Source organism: Camelina sativa, chromosome 7 (assembly GCF_000633955.1).
Source record: "Camelina sativa cultivar DH55 chromosome 7, Cs, whole genome shotgun sequence".
Taxonomy (NCBI): domain Eukaryota; kingdom Viridiplantae; phylum Streptophyta; class Magnoliopsida; order Brassicales; family Brassicaceae; genus Camelina; species Camelina sativa.
Window position 1 is genome coordinate 3,433,314 of NC_025691.1, and position 22,204 is coordinate 3,455,517.

Genomic DNA, 22,204 nt, shown 5'->3' on the forward strand with positions numbered 1-22,204 from the left:
AAAAAAATGGCGCAGCAATCGTTGATCTACAGTTTCGTGGCTCGAGGTACGGTAATCCTCGTTGAGTTCACCGATTTCAAAGGCAATTTCACATCCATCGCTGCTCAGTGCCTTCAGAAGCTTCCTTCTTCCAACAACAAGTTTACCTACAACTGCGATGGTCATACCTTCAATTACCTCGTCGAAAATGGATTCAGTAAGTCTATATATTTCTCGATCTATCTCCGTTACTTGTTTTTTGTTTTCCGATTTGTCTAGTTTTGGGTGGAGAAGTGCGATTTATTTCATTGTTTGGGATTAGATTTTTTTTTTTTTTTTCCTAATTGAGCATAGTTCTTGGTATGGCGTTGCGATAATTTATTGATGTTAGATCTAGTCTGTGTGATGTGTTTGGTGGATCTGTTAGTGAGTTATTGCAATACGTGTTCTGGATCTATGATTCTTGGCTTATTTGCGTGTAGTTTTTGATTTCATGGTGTTTTTGGCTGTTTCAAGTGTTTTACTATATATATACCTGGCTGGGTTTTGGGTGATGTTGATGGTGGATATGTACTCTCTTTTTATTATACTGTGAACATTCTTACAAGTGATATTGGTTTTGTTTTGTGCAGCCTATTGTGTGGTTGCAGTTGATTCTGCTGGGAGGCAGATTCCTATGGCTTTCTTGGAACGAGTTAAGGAGGATTTTAACAAGAGATATGGTGGTGGAAAGGCTGCTACTGCTCAAGCTAACAGCTTGAATAAAGAATTTGGGTACTTATTTTATTTGTTCTCTTTGATTTTGGTATTTGAGAAGTTTTGTGTATTAAACATGGGGCATTAGTCATTTTACTACTTATTTGTTGGCTGCTCTAAAGGTCGAAACTGAAAGAGCACATGCAGTATTGTATGGATCATCCTGATGAGATTAGCAAGCTTGCTAAGGTCAAAGCTCAAGTTTCTGAAGTTAAAGGTGTCATGATGGAAAACATTGAGAAGGTTTGATTCTCTGACCCTTGTTCTTTTGCCGGAATTATTTTATGTTCTAAAAACATTTTTCCAGCAGGGTTTAGCTTGTATGACTTAAGTATCACGATCTTCTGGTCTTTCAAGCTTTAACTGTAGATGGGAATGTCCGATTCGATGTTGTAAAGACATATTTGTGCTGTCAAATCCTTTTATGCATTGTGGAACTCATTCATTTACAGGTTCTTGACCGTGGTGAGAAAATTGAGCTTTTGGTGGACAAAACCGAAAACCTTCGCTCACAGGTTAGTCATCTTTGGCAAATGGTCCCAAGTTCCATTCACATATATGCTTTGAGTTGCAGCTCTCCCTCACTGTTGTTATCTTGGGTTTCAAACTTATAATTGAACTCTGAAACTGTTACAGGCGCAAGATTTCAGAACACAAGGAACTCAAATGAGAAGAAAGATGTGGTTTCAGAACATGAAGATAAAACTGATTGTTCTTGCAATCATCATTGCCTTGATTCTCATCATCGTCCTCTCCGTTTGCGGGGGATTCAACTGTGGAAAATAAGTCTGGAGCTTCTCTTACCAGGGTTATCCACCACCTTTTGTGCTTCCAAGATCTCTGAGAACATCCCTCCTCATTTAGTTCGTTGTGCTGCTTTCTTTTTTTGTGGTTTCTAAATTCTCGTGCTATGTTTCTTCTTATTAGATTGTACTTCTTGAAATTGGTTTTGTATAGGCCATATATACATATATGTATGAATATTCGTTAAATTTGCAATATTGCCCTTTTTGGTACTGACACTAATTCTTCCGAACCAATATTTGGACCAGATTTTGGTAATTAGTAAATCTCATACTTTGGTCTGTTTAAGTGGCTGAAAATTGCAGTGACGATGATGGTGTTGTTCAACATAGTCTAGCCGGTTCGTAGGAATTGGGGTTGAGGTCTATATTTTAATTCGGTTTGGTTTGACCGGTTTAGTTCATTGAGGGTTTTACCATTTACAATTTGCCTTGCAACTTCGAATTACTCAAAAACCCTTTCTCTTCTGCTTCCCCAAATTTCGGAAATCATCGACTGGTTTCGATGTTGAAGACGACGAACTCAAGTTTTCCACTACTGAAATCGAAACGACTTGCGGAGCCACCTCCCGCTGATTTCGCGGTTCTTATGTCGAAAAATCTCCGACGACGGCGGCCCAAAGGTTTGAGGTCGGGAGATGATTTGGTGTCTAATCGATGGTTGTTCTTCAATTCCCAAGGCAGTTTAGGTTGAAATGCATAGCTGCGATGCATTGTTAAGGAAGCAGAGGGCGGTGATTTAAATCAATACCTGTGAACTATAACCCCCTGCTATGGTATTGCTTGACCTTCTGATCCCTCCTTTTTGAAATTACAGTGGTTGCATAAAGCTAGATACTTGATCTTAGAGTTTGGTTGGTCATGAGAGAAGAGGTTTTTGTTTATCTTAGTTGTCAATCTTTTTGCTGATATGATCTCTCTAGTTTGCTCATAATGTCATACAGAATCTCTTAGCCATTGATATACTAACCTTCATTGAAATAGAGAGAGGCAAAGCACAAAGAAAGGAGATTTCAGAATTCAAAGATTTTTCAGTTTTTAAGTTTTCTTATAATAGAAAAGGATTTATCAACCGTTGAAATTCTAAAACTTGTTTACATTTTCCCTCTTAACACATTCCTCTGTTACTTTTTTTTTTTTAATTTTTTTGTAATAATCTTTCTAATTTTCCTAAATCAGGTTTGTCAAAAAGAAATGGGTTCAGTTTCTCGCTGAAGAAACCAAACGACCCAAAACAAGAAAATTCCATAATTGTAATGGCTTCAAGTCCACCAAAGAAGACCTTAAATTCACAATCTTCCTCCGTAAGCCGGCCTCCACAAGCCGTTAAGTTTGGTCGCCGGACGTCCAGTGGTCGCATTGTTAGCCTCTCCCGTGACGATGACATGGACGTCTCTGGCGATTACTCCGGCCAAAATGATTATATCAACTACACCGTCCTCATGCCTCCAACACCTGACAACCAACCTGCTGGCTCCTCCGGGTCTACCTCTGAGTCAAAAGGTGATGCAAACCGTGGTGGAGGAGGAGGAGGAGACGGGCCTAAGATGGGGAATAAGCTTGAGAGGAGGTTATCTGTTATGAAATCAAATAACAAATCAATGCTGTTGAGGAGCCAAACGGGGGATTTTGATCATAATAGGTGGTTGTTTGAATCTAAAGGAAAATACGGAATTGGAAACGCGTTTTGGTCAGAAGAGGATGATACCTATGATGGTGGCGTTAGCAAGTCCGATTTCTTAGACAAGCCATGGAAGCCTCTCACGAGGAAGGTCAATGTCCCGGCCAAAGTTCTTAGTCCATACAGGTGATTGTTTGTTTTCTTCTTCTTCTTTTTCTTTTAATCTCTATAATAGAACATCAAAATCTTACAGTTTTTTTGTCTCCTTGTTTCAGGTTACTAATTTTGATTCGTCTTGTGATAGTCTTCTTCTTCCTCTGGTGGCGTATTACGAATCCTAATGAGGATGCAATGTGGCTATGGGGACTATCAATAGTGTGCGAGATTTGGTTTGCTTTCTCTTGGATTCTTGACATTCTCCCGAAGCTAAACCCTATAAACAGAGCCACGGACCTTGCTGCCTTGCATGACAAGTTTGAGCAGCCCTCTCCTTCAAATCCCACTGGTCGCTCTGATCTTCCCGGTGTTGATGTGTTTGTTTCCACGGCTGATCCAGAAAAAGAACCGCCTTTAGTCACCGCAAACACCCTTCTCTCAATACTTGCTGTAGATTATCCAATCGAGAAGCTTTCTGCCTACATTTCAGACGATGGTGGTGCAATTCTCACCTTTGAAGCCATGGCTGAAGCTGTTCGTTTTGCTGAGGTTTCCATTATCTCTTTCTCTCCCTTTCTCTTAACTAACATAATAGATGATGGCAAAAGTTTGATATGGCTTTTTTGAATTTGGTTTGCAGTATTGGGTGCCATTTTGCAGAAAACATGATATAGAGCCGAGGAACCCAGATAGTTACTTTAGCATAAAAAAGGACCCGACAAAAAACAAGAAAAAGCAAGATTTCGTCAAAGATCGTCGTTGGATCAAGCGTGAGTATGACGAATTCAAGGTCAGGATCAATGGTCTTCCAGAACAAATCAAGAAAAGAGCTGAGCAATTCAACATGAGAGAAGAGCTCAAGGAAAAGCGGATTGTCCGAGAGAAAAATGGTGGCGTATTGCCGCCAGATGGTGTTGATGTGGTAAAAGCAACGTGGATGGCTGATGGTACGCATTGGCCAGGCACATGGTTTGAACCTAAACCTGATCATTCAAAAGGAGACCACGCCGGAATTCTACAGGTAATGAACCTTCAACTTCAGTGATTTCAAATAAACCATAAAACTTTGTCAAACTTGACCTAATTTTTGTAGATCATGAGCAAAGTGCCTGAGCTTGAACCGGTGATGGGTGGACCAAATGAAGGCGCGCTAGATTTCACAGGGATTGATATTCGTGTACCTATGTTTGCATATGTCTCGCGTGAGAAACGCCCAGGTTTTGACCACAACAAGAAAGCTGGTGCCATGAATGGTATGGTCAGAGCTTCAGCTATACTTTCCAATGGCGCGTTCATCCTCAATCTGGACTGTGATCACTACATCTACAACTCCAAAGCTATCAAAGAAGGAATGTGTTTCATGATGGACCGAGGTGGTGACAGGATCTGTTACATTCAGTTCCCGCAACGGTTTGAAGGAATCGACCCATCAGATCGATATGCAAATCACAATACTGTTTTCTTCGACGGTGAGTTGTTGAATTAAGTTCAGCAAGATTGTGTAATGCTTATGCACAAGGCACCATAGCTTAAAACATTGTTCGGTTCTGAAACAGGTAACATGAGAGCACTAGATGGTTTTACAAGGTCCAGTTTATGTCGGAACAGGGTGTATGTTCAGAAGGTATGCTCTCTATGGATTCAACCCACCTCGAGCCAATGAGTACTCAGGGGTGTTTGGTCAGGAAAAGGCTCCAGCTCTGCATGTCCGGACTCAGTCCCAAGCATCCCAAACTTCCCAAGCGTCTGATTTAGAGTCTGATACACAGCCTCTTAATGATGATCCAGATCTTGGTCTGCCCAAAAAGTTTGGTAATTCGACCATGTTCACAGACACTATTCCGGTTGCAGAGTACCAAGGACGGCCTCTAGCAGATCACATGTCGGTTAAAAACGGAAGACCACCTGGTGCTTTACTCCTGCCACGACCTCCCCTTGATGCTCCAACCGTGGCTGAAGCTATCGCTGTCATTTCTTGCTGGTATTGTTTTGAAACAGTAGATATGCTCTGTTAGTATAAATGGTTATGTAGTTATTAAACATGTATGTGGCCTTTCAGGTATGAAGACAATACTGAATGGGGAGATAGAATCGGATGGATTTACGGGTCTGTCACTGAAGACGTGGTTACAGGTTATCGTATGCATAACCGTGGTTGGCGGTCTGTATACTGCATCACAAAACGTGATGCTTTCCGTGGCACAGCGCCGATCAATCTCACTGACCGTCTCCATCAAGTTCTCCGTTGGGCCACAGGCTCTGTAGAAATCTTCTTTTCCAAGAACAACGCCATGTTCGCCACCAGACGGCTTAAGTTCCTCCAGCGAGTCGCCTACCTCAACGTCGGAATATACCCTTTCACCTCAATCTTCTTGGTTGTCTATTGCTTCCTCCCTGCTCTCTGTCTCTTCAGTGGAAAATTCATTGTCCAGAGCCTCGATATCCACTTCCTTTCCTACCTTCTCTGCATCACTATAACCCTAACCCTGATCTCACTCCTTGAGGTTAAATGGTCTGGAATCGGACTGGAAGAATGGTGGAGAAATGAACAGTTTTGGCTAATCGGAGGCACAAGTGCGCATCTTGCAGCAGTCGTCCAAGGTTTGCTTAAAGTAATAGCCGGAATCGAAATCTCCTTCACGCTTACATCCAAATCCGGAGGAGAAGACGAAGACGACATCTTTGCGGATCTTTACATTGTGAAATGGACGGGCTTGTTCATCATGCCGCTTACAATCATCGTAGTGAACCTTGTTGCTATCGTTATTGGAGCTTCGAGGACTATATACAGCGTGATTCCGCAATGGGGCAAGTTGCTGGGAGGAACGTTCTTTAGTTTATGGGTATTGACTCATATGTATCCGTTTGCTAAAGGACTGATGGGTCGAAGAGGAAAGGTTCCAACGATTGTTTATGTTTGGTCAGGGCTTGTGTCCATTACTGTGTCGCTGCTTTGGATCACCATCAGTCCTCCAGATGATGTTTCAGGCAGCGGTGGAGGATTCTCAGTGTAAACTTTGGATCAGAGTGAGAGGATTTTTTACTACAGTATATTTTTGTTTTGTAAAAGTAATTTTGGTTTGTGTAAATTTATGTTGAGAATACATGATCTGACGGATTTGCCCCTCGCGAAACTTGACAAGAAAACAATGGAAATTAGTTTTTCATACGACGTTGTTTCGTTGATTGGGAGTTAAGGAAGCTTCCTTTTATTTCCTTTTTGTGTTAGGTCTCTTTTACTCCTCGACGCTCTCTCTATATAATACCTGAGACTCTTTCTTCTATCTTTCCAATTCGATATCGAAAGTTGAGAGAGTGAAACCCTAATAAGAATCAGAATGGAAACTCGCGTTTTGTTCTACTCCTCCTCTGTTAATCTTTCTTCCACCGTAAGAGACCCTTCTATTTGCAACTACAAAGCGCTTTCCTTGAATCTGAATAAACGTAAGGCTGTTGAACCACCATGTTCGGAATCGAAGAAGAAGAAACATCAGCTCTCTCATGATATCACGGCAGAGACTAATCAAATCGATGACCGCAAGTCTTTTGGTCCAGCGAGGACTACCCAAAAGACGAAGCAATCGGCTATACCTATGAAAGTTTCTAGAAACTAGATCTGGGGTTCATGGAACGGGAGAGATTAAGCAAAACTTGAAGAAGCGGAAGCCTGACGATGTTTGCAAGTCTGTTCCAGAAACATCAAGGCCGCTTAAGTTGAAGACGCAGCCGCCTGCCAAAGTATCTGAAAACCCTAAAAGTTGTCCAGTTTTGAAGAAGAACGCAATAGAGACTTTGGAGCTTTTTGAAATAGCCAAGAAATCTGCTGACGTGGCTAACGCAAAAGGAATTCTCGCTGCTGAAGCGGAGACTTCAATATGCGTAGACAGTCTCGCGTTACTCTTGGAATTCCCGATCTGCTCAGCAGCTATTGAAACAAGGAGAATCATGGCGAGGCTTGAGCATCTTACAAAGCACAAAAATCGAAAAATATGCAACTCTGCATCAGCACTTCTTCACTGTTGGAGGCAGAGTATCAGAGATCAACAACTCAGAGAGTCTCGACAATGCTAGAGTGTCACCAGAGAGAATCTAAAACAAACCAGAGAAGGAAATTATTAATAGGGCTTGTGACTTGGACTACATTGGTTGCTTATTCTTTTTATAAATTAGAATAATGTCGTCACCACTTTTGATTGATTACATTAATCGGAACTCAAAAACAACAGTAAGGAATGTTGTCAGTTGTGAATTTGTTGTAGTACGAATTTTTTACAATCTCTTTTTTTTTTTGTGTTGTTCAAGTTTAGTGTGTTTTCTTCTGTTTATGAGAGAATCAATGAAATTGGAGTTTGATCTGTAAATTTTTTATGATAAACAAGATGTTGTTCCATGAATAAAGGGATTAAGGAAAATTATAGATTCTTATCCTATGTTTAAGTCAATTGGCTAGCTTGATGTCACATACCTAAGTAGCAAAAGGGAAAAGAACATGCTAAACCAGCAGTAAGTAAACAGATTTAAACCAAAAAAAACATTTCGGTTTATATGCAAACCGGCAATACATAATTTATAACGAACCAAAGAGTCCTCTTATGAAACAAATCGGGTAGGAGATTTTGTGACGCGACGACGGCGGAACGATTGCGATCACCGTCACTCTCGTCGACGTTTTGATGGAGGCTTCCTTAATCAAGGAGCTCCAGGTAATCTTTTCATTTGTGCTTTTTTTTCTTCTTCTCGTGATTGCATTAAGCAATAATGATACAATCATGGAATGATATATATCTATTGGATTCATTCTAGGATTTTAGGGGTTTAGGCTTTGGCAACTCTTGGGTTGGTATTTTAAGGTTTTACCTCTCTTTGAATGGTATCTTTATAGACTAAGAATGTTACTTGTTGAATTTTATCTTTTTGGTTTCAAGCATTTGAGGGAGAGCATCACAAATCAATAACGCCAAGTTTCAGTATAATCATATAAGCTCTGATTCTCTTATGTTACCCTTGGTCCAGTTTGTCTTAGCAGGATGCTGAAACAAGGGCCTTAGTGCATTAAGAAACACCGCCTCGAGTTAATTGAAGAACAATCAGAGAAGAACCAAAGCAGTACATCATAAGGACATTATCAGCTATGAGAGAAATCTTAAATAAAGAAAACCAAAAGTTACAGAAACTAGTAAAACCATTTCTTACAATCAGGTAACAACAAATCCACATACTATATTTTCATATTACTTTCTTGTTCTACACTATCCTTATTGTTAAAACTGTCCCATTTTGAATCCAGATTCATAAACAATCTAACTGGATCTACTTCCTTGCCCTTATCTGGACCAACTATCTTGACAAACCACTTTGGCTTGTATGAAGCAATAACATGTGCTGATACCAGTCCAAACAAGAGTCCAGGCCAATACCCTATAACCACTGCTTTCCAGTTTAACACTTCGTCCTCTTCTTCTTCTTTGTCTTCTTCTTTAGGCTGTTGTGCTGGTGGTGAAAAGAAACTTCCTTGGAGAGGAAGACCACATAGACCTGCATTCCCTTCAAATGATGATTCAGCTTGTCCACTAAACTGTGGTCCTTCTGGTATTTCACCTTTAAGTTGGTTATGAGCCACACTTATGTACGCCAGAAACGAGAGGCTCCCGAGTCCTCTAGGAATATTCCCTGATAGTTTGTAGCCAACGTCAAGTGTCTGTATCGAAGCATTGCTAAAGAACTCGTCAGGTATACTTCCTTCCAAGCTGTTCTTCCGGAGATTCACTATTTTTAAGTTACTCAGACATTGAGGAATTTGACCGGTGAAGTTGTTGTAGGATAGATCAAGGACGATGAGAGAGCTTCGGTTGCAAATTGAGAGTGGTATGTTCCCTGTGAAACTATTGTTCCACGCAGACAAGTAGACAGAATTGAGTGGTGGAATAGGAAACTCTCCTGTCATTGAGTTATAGGCAAAATCCATTATCCGCAGTGATGAGTTAACTAAAACTTCTGAAGAACCTTCAAACCCGGTAAAAGAATTGTTAACAAGGTTCACTAAGTTAAGACGAGGAAGCTTCCATAACCACTCAGGTATTTTTCCTTTGATTAGATTGTTGGAAATGTCTATAAGCTCCATATTTTGAAGGGTCTTTAAGATGTTTGGAAACTCGATAATGTCGCATCGCACCAAAAACAAGCTTTTTAAGCTCAATGGAATGTCTGACTCTGAACTTAAACTGGCTGGTAATAACCTATTTTCACGAAGATCAAGGACCAACAAAGATTTGAGAGGAGAGAAGACGCGTAAGTCAATTGGATAACTTATGTTTAAGGAGGAAAGTTCAAGATAGTTAAGGTTGGTGAGCTTTAAGATAGGCTCTAGGATTTGTCCTTCAAATTGGTTATACCCAAGGGACAAATGCACTAGCCTAGATGAAGAAGAAGCGTTGGGTACATCAATAGAACCAGTGAGCCGATTCTTTTTCAGATCAAGATAAGACAAGAAAGGCAAACTGGGTAGTAAGTCAGAAGGTATGGGTCCTGAGAAATGATTGTAAGAAAAGTCTAAAAAAGAGAGCTTTGATAGGTTTTTAACAAGTGGGAATTTACCAGTGAGCTCATTATGGGAAAGGTTAAGATGGGTAAGAAGGACTAGGTTACTAATTTCGGAAGGAACTTGACCAGTAAAGCCGTTAGAAGCAAGAGACACAACCTCTAATCAGCTGAGATTGCTGAACTCAGAAGGGAGTGAAGAGGAAGTGAAGTTGTTGTGAGAGAGATTTAGGTAACGAAGCTGATGCAAACCGAAGAGACTACTGTTGGGTTTGAGGGTTCCAGTGAAGCAACCTCTTGGGAGCTGAAGCTTCGTGACCGCACCAGTCGCGTTATCACACTGGACTCCGTCTAAATAGTCACTGCTGTTGCAACCGTCGGATTCAAACTCGTTCTTGAATTGCATCAAGGCTTGGATCTGGTCTTGACGACAAGTAAGAGCATTGGTCATCAAGAAGAAGCTTGAAGCGAAGATGATACAGTAGAGTAAGGAGCGTACAGATCGCGACATGTTGTTTGAGAGATTTTGAACAAGTTGACGAAATTATTGAAGCAAACAGAGAGATATCAGAAAAAACGAACAAATAAGAAACGCGGGGGTTTTTTAAATGCCACGTGGACGCCTACGTGTCACATATTTCATGAAGCGAAGTCCACCACGTAGGCATGTCTAATGGCTCTACGGCTGTTTTTCAAACAAGAGCGTTTGACAATTCTTTTACATTCATAACAGTTTGACATTCTTACAAGTGTGTTCATACTTCATACTAATATGTATCAACAAGAGAAATCAACATACATAGCATTATTATTACTCGCATTGGATCAAACGAACGCATATTCAATATGATGATGACATAATCTTTTTTAATATCTTCTCTCTACTACTTGATGATATTTGGTTACATAATTTAGATACAAAAGAAAATAAAATAAGTGGGCCTTTCAATAATGAAAAGTTTGGTCAAAACTTTATCTTATCTTTGAATTTTAAAGTAATACATTTATGAGTTTCTTCCCTTACCAAAACAACTCGCATTTATTTGTTTATTGATTGTTTCCAAGTGGAAGAAAAAAAAAAATGATGACCTGGTAAACTGAGGGAATGCAGTGCCAAGTCAACATTTGGGCCTTAAAAGATGGATCAAAGAAGTATTTGTATCAGGCTCTATGAGGCCCAATTAATTTCAGGGGAAAATTTGGTAAGAAAAGTGGAAACGACGGCGTGAAAAGAACTGTAGTCTGTGGAGAAATAAAGAAGAAGCCCTTGTTGGATTCGGCAATAGCAGTCATTTCTCTCGAATCCCATCTATAATCCGATCTGAGAAGTTTCGCCGGAGCTAGGTTTTGTCGATCAATCCTTTTGAATCAATGGCAATGGCTGTTTTCCGTCGCGAAGGGAGGCGTCTCCTCCCTTCAATCGCTGCTCGTCCAATCGCTCCACGCCCAATCGCTGCAACCCGATCTCCTCTCTCTTCTGACCAGTGAGATCTCTTTTTCCTCCCTTTCGTTCTTACCTTTGCGTATAAGCACAGCATTTCGATGTTCTTCGTTGATAGTCTTCTGAATTTGAAATCCGTTAGGTTTGATTTGAGTCGTTGATGTTTTTTTTTTGGTTAGTTTTGACGAAATGATCTGTTTTAGGGTTAGAGCATTTTTCATTTCTTTGAATTTCGAATATACGAGAAACAATCGAATTCGTTTGTTTGATTCTGGGTAGCTGTAGTATATAGCCATTTTGATTTGCCTAACCTTGACAGATTTGATCAGCTTCCACCTGTTGGCGTTTGGTTTTGCCAACATCTACCCAGTTTAATTTTGTTTTTGGGTGTCATTGCGTGTTGATTTGTTGAAATATTGGATGATGAGGACTTAACCTGTATTTGATTTGTAGGGAGGAAGGACTTCTTGGACTTCGATCTATCTCTACTCAAGTGGGTAAGTCTCAGCTGATCATTGGAGATTCGTTTTGCCTAGTTTGGATTTGGGTAGCTCTTGTATAGCTCGTTGTTATAAGAATCTAAAGATGTTCTAATCTGTATGAATTGCTGTTCATGTATTTCTCTATGCAGTGCGTAACCGTATGAAGAGTGTTAAGAACATCCAAAAGATCACAAAGGCCATGAAGATGGTTGCTGCTTCCAAGCTTAGAGCAGTTCAAGGCAGAGCTGAGAACTCCCGTGGACTTTGGCAGCCATTTACTGCACTTCTAGGAGATAATCCCAGTATGGTTGTCAATAAAGAGTAGTTCTTTTTTATTCACTTTATACTTAGTATCAATGTTCTTCTCATGGCTTGCTTTTGTATTGAATATGGATGATGACGAAACAATGTTTTGCTCTTGCTGTATTGTTGGATATCCATCCTCTTGCTATCTCTCTGGTGTTCTTTTTGATATGTTTCTGATTTCTAGCGCTACTTGATGGAAAAACCAGGCATTGATGTAAAGAAGAGTGTGGTGGTCACTCTCTCTTCTGACAAGGGTCTCTGTGGTGGAATTAACTCCACTGTTGTTAAAGTGAGCAGGGCTCTGTACAAGTTGAATTCTGGTATGTTTTGCAAACACTGTTGATGGTTCCGTAGTTTAGTTTTCCTAAATTGCCATATCTGAAATTAATTCTTGTATCATTGCAGGTCCTGAAAAGGAAGTTCAGTTTGTTATTGTCGGAGAGAAAGCAAAGGCTATAATGCTTCGTGACTCAAAGAACGACATTGTCCTCTCTGTAACAGAGCTGAATAAGAATCCACTCAATTATGCTCAGGTAGGTCATAATTGCTAATATTTAGGAGCATTACTTGCTCTCGCTAGTCCATTCGTTCTCGAGCTATGTAATCGTTGTCTGTAGTGTTCCTTATGTTTCGTGTTTCTTCAGGTTTCAGTTCTAGCAGATGACATCCTGAAGAACGTTGAATTTGATGCTTTGCGCATTGTCTACAACAAGTTCCATTCTGTTGTCGCATTTCTACCAACTGTGTCCACTGTTTTGTCCCCAGAAGTATGTTACAACTGTCAAATGTCTCAGGACTATGATTAGTGCTTAGTAGTTTATATTCTGCTTTAACAATAAACGAAATTAAATATGTGTGTTTTTTTGCATTGGAAGATCATTGAGAAGGAGTCTGAAATTGGAGGAAAACTTGGTGATCTCGACTCATATGAGATTGAAGGTGGTGAAACAAAGGGAGAAATATTGCAGAATCTAGCCGAGTTCCAGTTCTCTTGTGTAAGTAAACCAAGAGCTTAATTTGTTTATGGCATTTCAGCAAAGATAAAAACATAACATCTTTGGCTGTTTACGTGAACTCTACCAGGTGATGTTCAATGCGGTTTTGGAGAATGCGTGTAGTGAGATGGGAGCAAGAATGTCTGCCATGGACAGCTCCAGCAGAAACGCAGGAGAAATGCTTGACCGTCTCACCCTCACATACAACAGGACTCGTCAAGCTTCCATTACAACAGAGCTTATCGAGATTATCTCTGGAGCATCTGCACTTGAAGCCGCTAAATAGACCAATCCTTGTTGCTTCCTCATTTTGCTTTGATCTGGGTTTGAATATCTATACCTTGAAGAAGAGTGTGTTTTAGACTCTTAAGGGATACTGAATCAGTGTCCCTTGCTGGCTTCATGTTGAGACCACCAATCTTTGCTCAACGGTTTTATAATAAACATTACCTGTAATTTCCAGCAGGATTACTAATAATTGCTTTCACATTTTGTTCTGATTGAAATTCGCTTCCCCCAGAATTTGCAGTGTTGTTTTGAGATTATCTCCAGTAAAATAATACGATCGTCTCACCCTCACTATCAACAGGACTCGTCAAGATTTATTACATCAGAGCTGATATATTCCCATACGTGTTAGTTATTTTCTTCACTCTGCTTTTGGCTTTGATATTTCCTTTGCTGACTTCTTGTTAAGACCACCAATCTTTGCTCAAAACGTTTTTATAAAAACACCCTTGTGATATCCAGCAGGATTACAAACTTTTGCATTCCCGAACTTTGTTTTCTGTAGTGTTACGTTGTTTTTGGGCAAAAGACCATATACACACCGGTTTGATGATCTTTCTTTTTTTTTAACCATTAAAATAAGCGTTATCTCTTTAAAATTTGACGAATGTCTTTCTCCCTTCTCCCAGGAAGACTTATTAAATAATTATTTACTTTTAGGTCAAGATATCACTAGGAAGACTTCTTGTAAACGCCAGTACCAAGACGGCAAGACTTGAGGACTTATAATCGGTGAAATGTATGTGTCTATCTATCTATAAGATAAGCGACATCTTCATTGCCAAAACCACCTCTACATCTCTTTCCATAAAGAAGATTTTTCATCTTGAAAGTTTTTGCGAAGGCCATAATGTCGGGTTCACATCTGCTTTTGAGTTTTCTCTCGATACTCTTACTCTGTCGAGTCTCTGTGTCAAGCATCTTTATGTTAGACGATCCTGTTGTTGGTCTTGTTGCTTGCCGTCGTCCCAACCATATTCAATCCCTTACACAGTTCAAGAACGAGTTTGATTCCACCGGTTGCAACCAAACTGACTACTTCAATGGAGTCCGGTGCGATAACACGACAGGTGAGGTCGTTAAGCTACAGTTACCAAGTGGTTGTCTCAGTGGAACTCTGAAACCCAACAGTATCCTTTTTGGTTTTCATCATCTTCGTTACCTCAATCTCTCTTACAACAACTTCACTTCCTCTTCACTCCCTTATGAGTTCGGAAATCTCAACAAATTAGAGGTTTTATCTCTTTCCTCTAATGGCTTCATAGGTCAAGTTCCTTCCTCCTTTAGTAACCTAAGCCTGCTCTCCTTTTTAGAACTTTCCCGAAATGAGCTCACCGGTAGTTTCCCGCTTATACGGAATCTAACCAAACTCTTGCTTCTCTAAGACGTCCAGCTTGCCCAGTTGTTTCTTCATGGCACTGACGTCGGATTCCAAGCCCGACAGTTGCTGGACTTCCTTCTGGATGTTCCCCATGACCTTCTCCAACTCTTCTACCTTCTTGAGCGCCATCTAGAAGATCAGTTTCCCAAGAAAGAGTGCTCTGATACCAATTTGATACGTTTTGGATGTTATTCTCAAGAACAGACAAAACGAATAAGAAAACAAAGTTCTTTATTTAGAATGAGACGACGGTACACGATGAGAGAATTCTTTTGGAGTCTCTCCCCTCCCCCTTACAATGTTTACCAATCACTCGACAAAGTTCCCCCGTGCCCGACCTGCTACATAAGTACTACGGTTGATTCCCTGACCCTACCACCCAAACCCGTTACAGACAAAGCAGTAGGACAGTGATGTTTATTCCTTATACTAGACCCTCCCACAAGGCCCACTACACTATTGGATCCTTCTTAGATGACTTCTTAGCCACTTGGGCTTTTATTCTTTCTCTGATAACGGTAAAGGATAGGAGGGTGTTGAACCTCAAATGTATCATTACCCCCGCCTTTGAAATTCACCTTGTCCTCAAGGTGGAAACCTGGAAACTGCCCCTTCATGCTGCTTACCCCTTCCCACGAACATTCGAAATCTGGCAATCCCTTCCATTTGATCAAAACTTCAGATTGTCTTGACCCCGGGTTCTTACGGATGTCCAACACGGCCTCTGGTTCTGCTTCAAGCACCCCTTCCTCTGTTAACTGTTCTGGAATGGACGCGGCCACGACCTGCTCCCCTATGGCTCGCTTCAGCTGGGACACATGAAAAGTAGGGTGCACCTTGGCTTCAGCGGGTAGTTTGAGGCAATAAGCCACCTTCCCAACTCGCGCTTCAATAGGATAGGGTCCGTAGAAACGAGCCGCTAGTTTCTCATTGGTCCTCCTGGCCAAGGAACGGCGTCTAAAGGGGCGCATTTTGAGATATACTAACTCCCCCACTTCGAACTCGATCTCCCTGCGGTGTGCATCGACTCTTGTCTTCATCCGCTGTTGAGCTTTGTGGAGATGCTCACGGATCAGCTCTAGCACAACATCCCTCTCTCGGAGCTGTATCTCCAACTCCGCATTTGAAGTTGATCCCGTTCTCGTATTTCACCAGTGTCGGTGGTTTGCGCCCGTAGACTGCTTGAAATGGTGTCAACCGGATAGCAAAGTGATAAGAGGAGTTGTAGAACAACTTGGCCCATGGAAGAAACTGTGACCACGTTCGCGGTTGTTCTCCTGCTAAGCAACGCAGGTAAGTCTCTAGGCTCCTGTTGGTAACTTCCGTTTGCCCATCGGACTGAGGGTGATACGCGGTGCTAAAACAGAGATTAGTGCCAGATAAGCGGAATAACTCCTTCCAGAATTGATGGTAAACACCTTGTCTCGATCTGACACAATAGTCTTTGGAAACCCGTGCAATCTCACGATCTCCTGGATGAACAGATTAGCGACATCGGTGGCTGTGAAGGGGTGTTTGATGATCAGGAAATGAGCAAACTTGGACAGCCGATCGACGACCACCAAGACGGCGTTGTTCCCGCCCGACTTGGGCAACCCCTCCACAAAGTCCATCGAGATGTCTTTCCAGATCTTCTCGGGGACTGGTAACGGTTGCAACAGTCCCCCTGGTGCCAGGGTCGAATACTTGTAGCGTTGACATACCAAACAAGCTGCTACATGTCTCCTGATGTCCGTCATCATCCCCTCCCAAAAGAACAGTTCCCCAATCCGTTTCTGGGTTTTCAGCACTCCTCCATGGCCTCCTAGTTTTCCGTCATGAAACTCTCTCATGATCAAGCCGGTCAACGCTGAACCGCTGGGTATCACCAACTTCCCTTGTCTCAGTAGCCTCCCGTTGACCAGGGAAAACTCTGGATGGGAGCTCCCGTCTTTTCGTAGGTCCCTGATGATGACCTGTAACGCCGGATCTTTGTCAACCTCTGCGCATATCTCCTCCAACTGAATAGCTGCGGGAACGGATATAGCAAATAGCGAGAGAGAGCATCGGCCGCCTTGTTCTCCAATCCTGGTTTATACTGGATATCAAAATCGAATCCCAGCAACTTGGTGAGCCACCGCTGGTATTCCATGTTTATCTCTCTCTGCTCTAACAGGAACTTCAAGCTTTTTTGGTCCGTTCGCACCACAAACCTTCTTCCCAAGATATAATGGCACCACTTCTGTACGGATAATACGATGGCCATGAGTTCCCTTTCGTAAATGGATTTGAGCCTTTGTCTGTCAGAAAGCGCCTGGTTGTAATACGCGATCGGTCTCTCCTTCTGCATCAGAACGGCGCCCAAACCGAACCCGGAAGCGTCCGACTCCACTACAAATGTCTCGGAGAAGTTTGGTAATGCAAGCACCGGCACGGTTGTCATCGCCGTCCTGAGTTTGTCAAAGGCCGCTTCACTCTTCTCACTCCACTCGAATTGATCCTTCCTCAACATATCCGTGAGTGGCTTGGCTATCTCTCCATATCCTAGCACAAACCGCCTGTAATATCCGGTTAACCCCAAGAATCCTCTCAACGTCTTGATATTGGTTGGTGGTTCCCACTCCAACATTGCCTGAATCTTGCTAGGATCCGCCGCGACTCCTTCTGATGATATAACGTGCCCCAGATAGGCGATCCTGGTTGTGCCAAATTGGCACTTCTTCCGGTTAGCATACAACTGGTGCTGCCGCAACAGCTTAAGAACTTCTCGAAGGTGGTTTTGGTGTTCCTCCATTGTTCGACTGTAGATTAGTATATCGTCGAAGAACACCAGCACACACCTGCGGAGGAATGGGCGGAAGATTTCATTCATTAAGGACTGGAAGGTTGTCGGGGCGTTTGTCAGTCCAAACGACATCACAAGGAACTCGTAGTGGCCGTCGTGAGACCGAAAAGCGGTATTTGGTACATCTTCCGCCTTGACTAGTATCTGATGGTAGCCTGACCTTAAATCCAGCTTAAAGAAGACCCGTGCTCCATGGAGTTCGTCCAAGAGCTGGTCAATCATTGGGATGGGAAAGCTGTCAGGAACCGTGGCTTTGTTGAGGGAACGATAGTCGACACAAAACCTCCAGCTACCGTCTTTTTTCTTGACCAAAAGCACCGGGCTCTAGAACGGACTGCCGCTCTCCTTGATTATCCCTGCGGCTAACATCACATCGATCTGCCGCTCAATCTCTTCCTTTTGTGCGTGTGGATACCGAAAGGGTCTAACACTCACGGGATTACTGCCTGGTTTGAGCGTGATGGAATGCTCTTTACCTCTGGAGGGAGGAAGCCCCTGCGGCTCAGAGAACACCTGCGTGTATTCCTCCAACAATGACTAAAGGATCTCGGGGGTTACATCTTCGCTTTCCTCAGTCGGAGATTTCAGGCTGGTGCATTCCACATATATCACCTCACCGTCCTGTTGCACCGTCTTCCACATGGCCTTAAGAGATATGGACGAGTTCTTTAGGATATGGTCCCCTCGGAGAGTCACCCATTCTCTTCCCAGCATGAAACTCATCCTTTGTTCGAGCCAATTCACCCTCATGTCTCCCAAAGTCTATAGCCACTGCATCCCTAAGATCACGTTGGCCTCTCCCAAGTCCAACGAAGGAAGCTAGTGATCAATGTGTAATCCGGGAGTTGCAACCTCACACACTGGCACACCCTCTTTCCCCTCACCATCACACCATTGCCCATTCTCACCCCATAACCCGCGGTTCCTCTCGGTACTATCCCCAACCTCTGAGCCATCACTCTCGATATGAAGTTATGGGTGGCTCCACTATCAATCATCACCACCACCTCTTCCCCTTGAACATTTCCCTTCAACTTCATAGTTCGCGGAGAGGATATACCCGCCGCAGACTGGATGGATAACGCCGCGAACTCCGGAACCTCAACCGCCCCGGTCTCGTGTTCCTCTCCCTCGTCGTTTCCGCACAACTCTTTGTCGTCCTCGGTAGCCACCAGGATCTGGAGCCCCTTGAACCGACACCGGTGACCGGCCTGATATTTCTCGTCGCACCGGAAACATAACCCCTTCGCTCGTCGATCGTTGGCCTCCGCATCTATCAGCCGTCTGTAAGGGGGTCGTCGTGATTCGGTGGGCTTCCAATTAGGGTTTGTATTTTTTTCCCCATTGGGACGAGACGTTGCCGTTTTGGGCTCATTAGTAACTATCGGCTTTTGCGAAGACAAAGCCGTACCCGCTTGGTAGGACACACGCGATGAATATTTGTCCCCTGTGCTTCTCATCGGCGTTCTGCTTGTGAGCTCCCAACCCGTCGGCGCCGGCGAGTCACCCTGCCCTTCCCAATCTTCTACCAGTCGAGACAGGTCCATCATTTTCTGCAGAGTCCTCGGCTCGAACATCTTCACCCCTTTTCTCACCTTAGGTTTCAACCCTATCATAAAGGCCATCTCTAACACCCGCTCGGAAACCTCCGGAGCATTAGAGGTTAGGGAGATGAACTCTTTGCAGTATTGACCTGTGGAATCCTCCTGTCGGAGTAACAGCAACCGTTCACCGGCGGACAAATCATGAGCCGTGGCGAAGTTACCCAGCACTATGTTCTTCAGCTGCTCCCAACTGAGGAAAGGGTTTCTATCCTTCTCCCAGCGGTACCATGAGAGTGCATCTCCAGCAAAACATACTCTCACCGCTCTCAACTTCTCCTCCTCCGAGAACTCTTGCAGCTCGAAGTGCTGCTCCACCCGAAGAACCCAGCCTTCCGCCTCTTCTCCGTCAAACAGGGGAAGCTCAATCCTCTGTGAGAGTGGTTCCTTCTCTTCCACCGGTAGGTTCCGCCTTTGTGTTTCTCCCACCTCTGTCGTAGGGCTCGGTGGAGGCCGTCGCTGCGACTCTTCCCCACTCTGCTTCTCCACGCCAGAAATTTGGGACTCATCCTCATTCCCTTTGGTCGTACCCCACAAGCGTCGGTCCTCTTCCGCCATCCTTCGTTCCAACCTTTCCAGAACGTCCAGCTTACCCATCTGCTTCTCTAAGACGTCCAGCTTGCCCAGTTGTTTCTTCATGGCACTGACGTCGGATTCCAAGCCCGACAGTTGCTGGACTTCCTTCTGGATGTTCCCCATGACCTTCTCCAACTCTTCTACCTTCTTGAGCGCCATCTAGAAGATCAGTTTCCCAAGAAAGAGTGCTCTGATACCAATTTGATACGTTTTGGATGTTATTCTCAAGAACAGACAAAACGAATAAGAAAACAAAGTTCTTTATTTAGAATGAGACGACGGTACACGATGAGAGAATTTGTTTGGAGTCTCTCCCCTCCCCCTTACAATGTTTACCAATCACTTGACAAAGTTCCCCCTTGCCCGACCTGCTACATAAGTACTACGGTTGATTCCCTGACCCTACCACCCAAACCCGTTACAGACAAAGCAGTAGGACAGTGATGTTTATTCCTTATACTAGACCCTCCCACAAGGCCCACTACACTACTGGATCCTTCTTAGATGACTTCTTAGACACTTGGGCTTTTATTCTTTCTCTGATAACGGTAAAGTATAGGAGGGTGTTGAACCTCAAATGTATCACCTTCTGTCATATCTGAATCTCCGTGGAAACCGTTTCACAGATCCAATTATATTTCCCAACTCCTCTGCTTCATCTCAGCTTGAAACCCTGTTCCTTGGGAATAACCGTTTTGAAGGAAAAATCCTAAAGCCTATCTCAAAGTTCACCACCCTCCAATATCTCGACCTTTCATTCCTAAACATAAGCTACCAAATTGACGTAAGGCTCTTCTTCACTCTCAAATCTTTGCTGAGACTTGATCTTTCAGGTAATAGTTTATTAGCTACAAGTATAAGTTCATATTCCAACATCAAAATGAACTTGGATACTTTGCTCTTGTCACGCTGCGGCCTCAGTGAGTTCCCAAACATCTTAAGAACCTTTCAGAAATTGGAGCATATAGACATTTCAAGAAATATAATCAAAGGCAAAATCCCTCAGTGGTTATGGAACCTTCCTCGTCTGAGCTTAGTGAATCTTGGTAACAATTCTTTCGATGGGTTTGAAGGATCGTTAGAAAATTCATCAGTGCAGATATTAATGTTGGCGTTCAACCGTTTCGAAGGAGCAATACCAATTCTACCACTTTCAATCAATGCGTTGTCTGCACGGAACAATAGTTTCACAGGGGACATACCACTTTCAATCTGCAACCAACCCTCTCTCACTGTTCTTGATCTCTCCTACAACAACTTCACCGGTCCAGTGCCTCAATGTATGAGTAAATTCACGGACGTGAATCTCCGGAAGAACAACTTGGAAGGAAGTCTTCCGGACATGTTCTATGCTAGTGCCTCTCTGCGCGCACTTGATGTTGGATACAATCAACTAACCGGGAAGCTGCCAAGGTCTCTACTAAATTGTTCATCTCTACAGTTTTTAAGTGTAGACCACAACCGAATCATAGACAAATTTCCTTTCTGGCTCAAGGCTTTACCCAATTTGCAAGTCCTTACCCTACGTTCAAACAAGTTCTATGGCCCTATATCTTCTCCTGATCATGGTCCTCTCGCATTTCCTGAGCTGAGGGTACTTGAAATATCAGATAACAACTTTACTGGAAGCTTGTCACCAAGTTACTTTGCTAACTGGAAAGCAACTTCACTTGAGAGGAATAAAGATGGGAGTTTATATATGGGATACAAAAAGGAAACTTCCAAAGATGGTTACTATAGTTACGAAGATACTATAGATTTGCAATACAAAGGTCTATTCATGGAACAGGGCAAGGTCCTTACTTTCTACAGCACCATTGATTTTTCTGGAAACAGACTTGAAGGATTGATTCCTGAATCCATTGGTCTCTTGAAGACATTGATTGCGCTCAACTTATCAAACAACGCATTCACAGGCCATATTCCTCTTTCTTTGGTCAATGTTTCAGAGCTCGAGTCACTAGACCTGTCAAGAAACCAACTCTTAGGGACTATTCCCAATGGACTCTAGACCCTCTCGTTTTTGGCATACATAAATGTGTCTCATAACCAACTCACGGGTGAAATACCACAGGGAACACAAATCACTGGACAACAAAAATCCTCCTTTGAAGGGAATGCAGGGCTTTGTGGTCTTCCTTTGGAGGAAACTTGTATTGGCATTAATGCACCACCACCACAACAACCTAAAGAACAATACAAAGAAGAAGTGTTGAGTTGGAAAGCAGTGGTTATAGGATATGGGCCTGGATTGTTGTTTGGATTAGCAATAGCACAAATCATTGCTTCATACAAGCCGATGTGGCTTGTCAAGATAATTGGTCGAGATAAGAGCAGAAACCGTTAGAATTGTTTTGGTTTGGTCGTTTGATCTTCGAATGTTTTCCAAGTAGTTGATTTGTTATGTAGTGAAGCAGTTCCCTGTGTTTTTTATCTTATGTTTTGTTCTATAATCCAT

At 42.8% G+C, this 22,204-nt stretch overlaps 5 protein-coding genes and 2 pseudogenes across 5 annotated transcripts in view; 6 read left to right on the top strand and 1 right to left on the bottom strand.

Moving 5' to 3' along the window:
* LOC104700140 (vesicle-associated membrane protein 722) overlaps positions 1 to 1,761 on the top strand; it is a gene marked incomplete at its 5' end in the record, with an annotated part of 2,641 nt that extends 880 nt beyond the window's left edge. The window contains 4 exon segments of the mRNA XM_010415608.2: positions 612 to 753; positions 858 to 978; positions 1,188 to 1,250; positions 1,372 to 1,761. Coding sequence (XP_010413910.1) covers positions 612 to 753; positions 858 to 978; positions 1,188 to 1,250; positions 1,372 to 1,521 — 476 coding nt within the window. The 3' untranslated portion in view covers positions 1,522 to 1,761.
* Positions 1,978 to 6,482, top strand: LOC104700144 (cellulose synthase-like protein D1). Its single transcript, XM_010415613.2, is given in 8 exon segments — positions 1,978 to 2,314; positions 2,718 to 3,345; positions 3,435 to 3,864; positions 3,956 to 4,336; positions 4,409 to 4,784; positions 4,872 to 4,894; positions 4,896 to 5,296; positions 5,375 to 6,482. Coding segments are annotated over 7 exon segments (3,117 nt in total). The 5' UTR covers positions 1,978 to 2,314; positions 2,718 to 2,794; the 3' UTR covers positions 6,330 to 6,482.
* LOC104700146 lies at positions 6,556 to 7,518 on the top strand (annotated as a pseudogene).
* On the bottom strand, positions 8,534 to 10,363 carry LOC104704239 (phytosulfokine receptor 1-like). The gene is made up of 2 exons (XM_019226979.1): positions 10,105 to 10,363; positions 8,534 to 9,840 (listed from the first exon to the last, which is right to left on the bottom strand). The coding sequence occupies exons 1-2, from the start codon at positions 10,361 to 10,363 to the stop codon at positions 8,534 to 8,536; spliced, it is 1,566 nt and encodes a 521-aa protein (XP_019082524.1).
* LOC104700147 (ATP synthase subunit gamma, mitochondrial) lies at positions 11,092 to 13,598 on the top strand. Its single transcript, XM_010415614.2, has 8 exons — positions 11,092 to 11,336; positions 11,747 to 11,790; positions 11,925 to 12,077; positions 12,288 to 12,401; positions 12,487 to 12,614; positions 12,726 to 12,848; positions 12,957 to 13,076; positions 13,165 to 13,598. The coding sequence occupies exons 1-8, from the start codon at positions 11,224 to 11,226 to the stop codon at positions 13,360 to 13,362; spliced, it is 993 nt and encodes a 330-aa protein (XP_010413916.1). The 5' UTR covers positions 11,092 to 11,223; the 3' UTR covers positions 13,363 to 13,598.
* Positions 14,215 to 14,748, top strand: LOC109125387 (receptor-like protein 12). Its single transcript, XM_019226980.1, has one exon. The coding sequence runs from the start codon at positions 14,215 to 14,217 to the stop codon at positions 14,746 to 14,748; it is 534 nt and encodes a 177-aa protein (XP_019082525.1).
* Positions 20,316 to 22,114, top strand: LOC104700149 (annotated as a pseudogene).

Excerpts from the sequence above, each read along its gene's own strand:
- LOC109125387 (XM_019226980.1), top strand. The coding sequence starts at position 14,215 with ATGTCGGGTTCACATCTGCTTTTGAGTTTTCTCTCGATACTCTTACTC.
- LOC104704239 (XM_019226979.1), bottom strand. The coding sequence starts at position 10,363 with ATGTCGCGATCTGTACGCTCCTTACTCTACTGTATCATCTTCGCTTCA. Across the intron at positions 9,841-10,104 it reads ACCCAACAGTAGTCTCTTCG|GACCCATACCTTCTGACTTA; the intron begins GTTTGCATCAGC and ends ATCATTTCTCAG.
- LOC104700147 (XM_010415614.2), top strand. The coding sequence starts at position 11,224 with ATGGCAATGGCTGTTTTCCGTCGCGAAGGGAGGCGTCTCCTCCCTTCA. Across the intron at positions 11,791-11,924 it reads ATCTATCTCTACTCAAGTGG|TGCGTAACCGTATGAAGAGT; the intron begins GTAAGTCTCAGC and ends TTCTCTATGCAG. Across the intron at positions 12,078-12,287 it reads ACTTCTAGGAGATAATCCCA|GCATTGATGTAAAGAAGAGT; the intron begins GTATGGTTGTCA and ends TGGAAAAACCAG.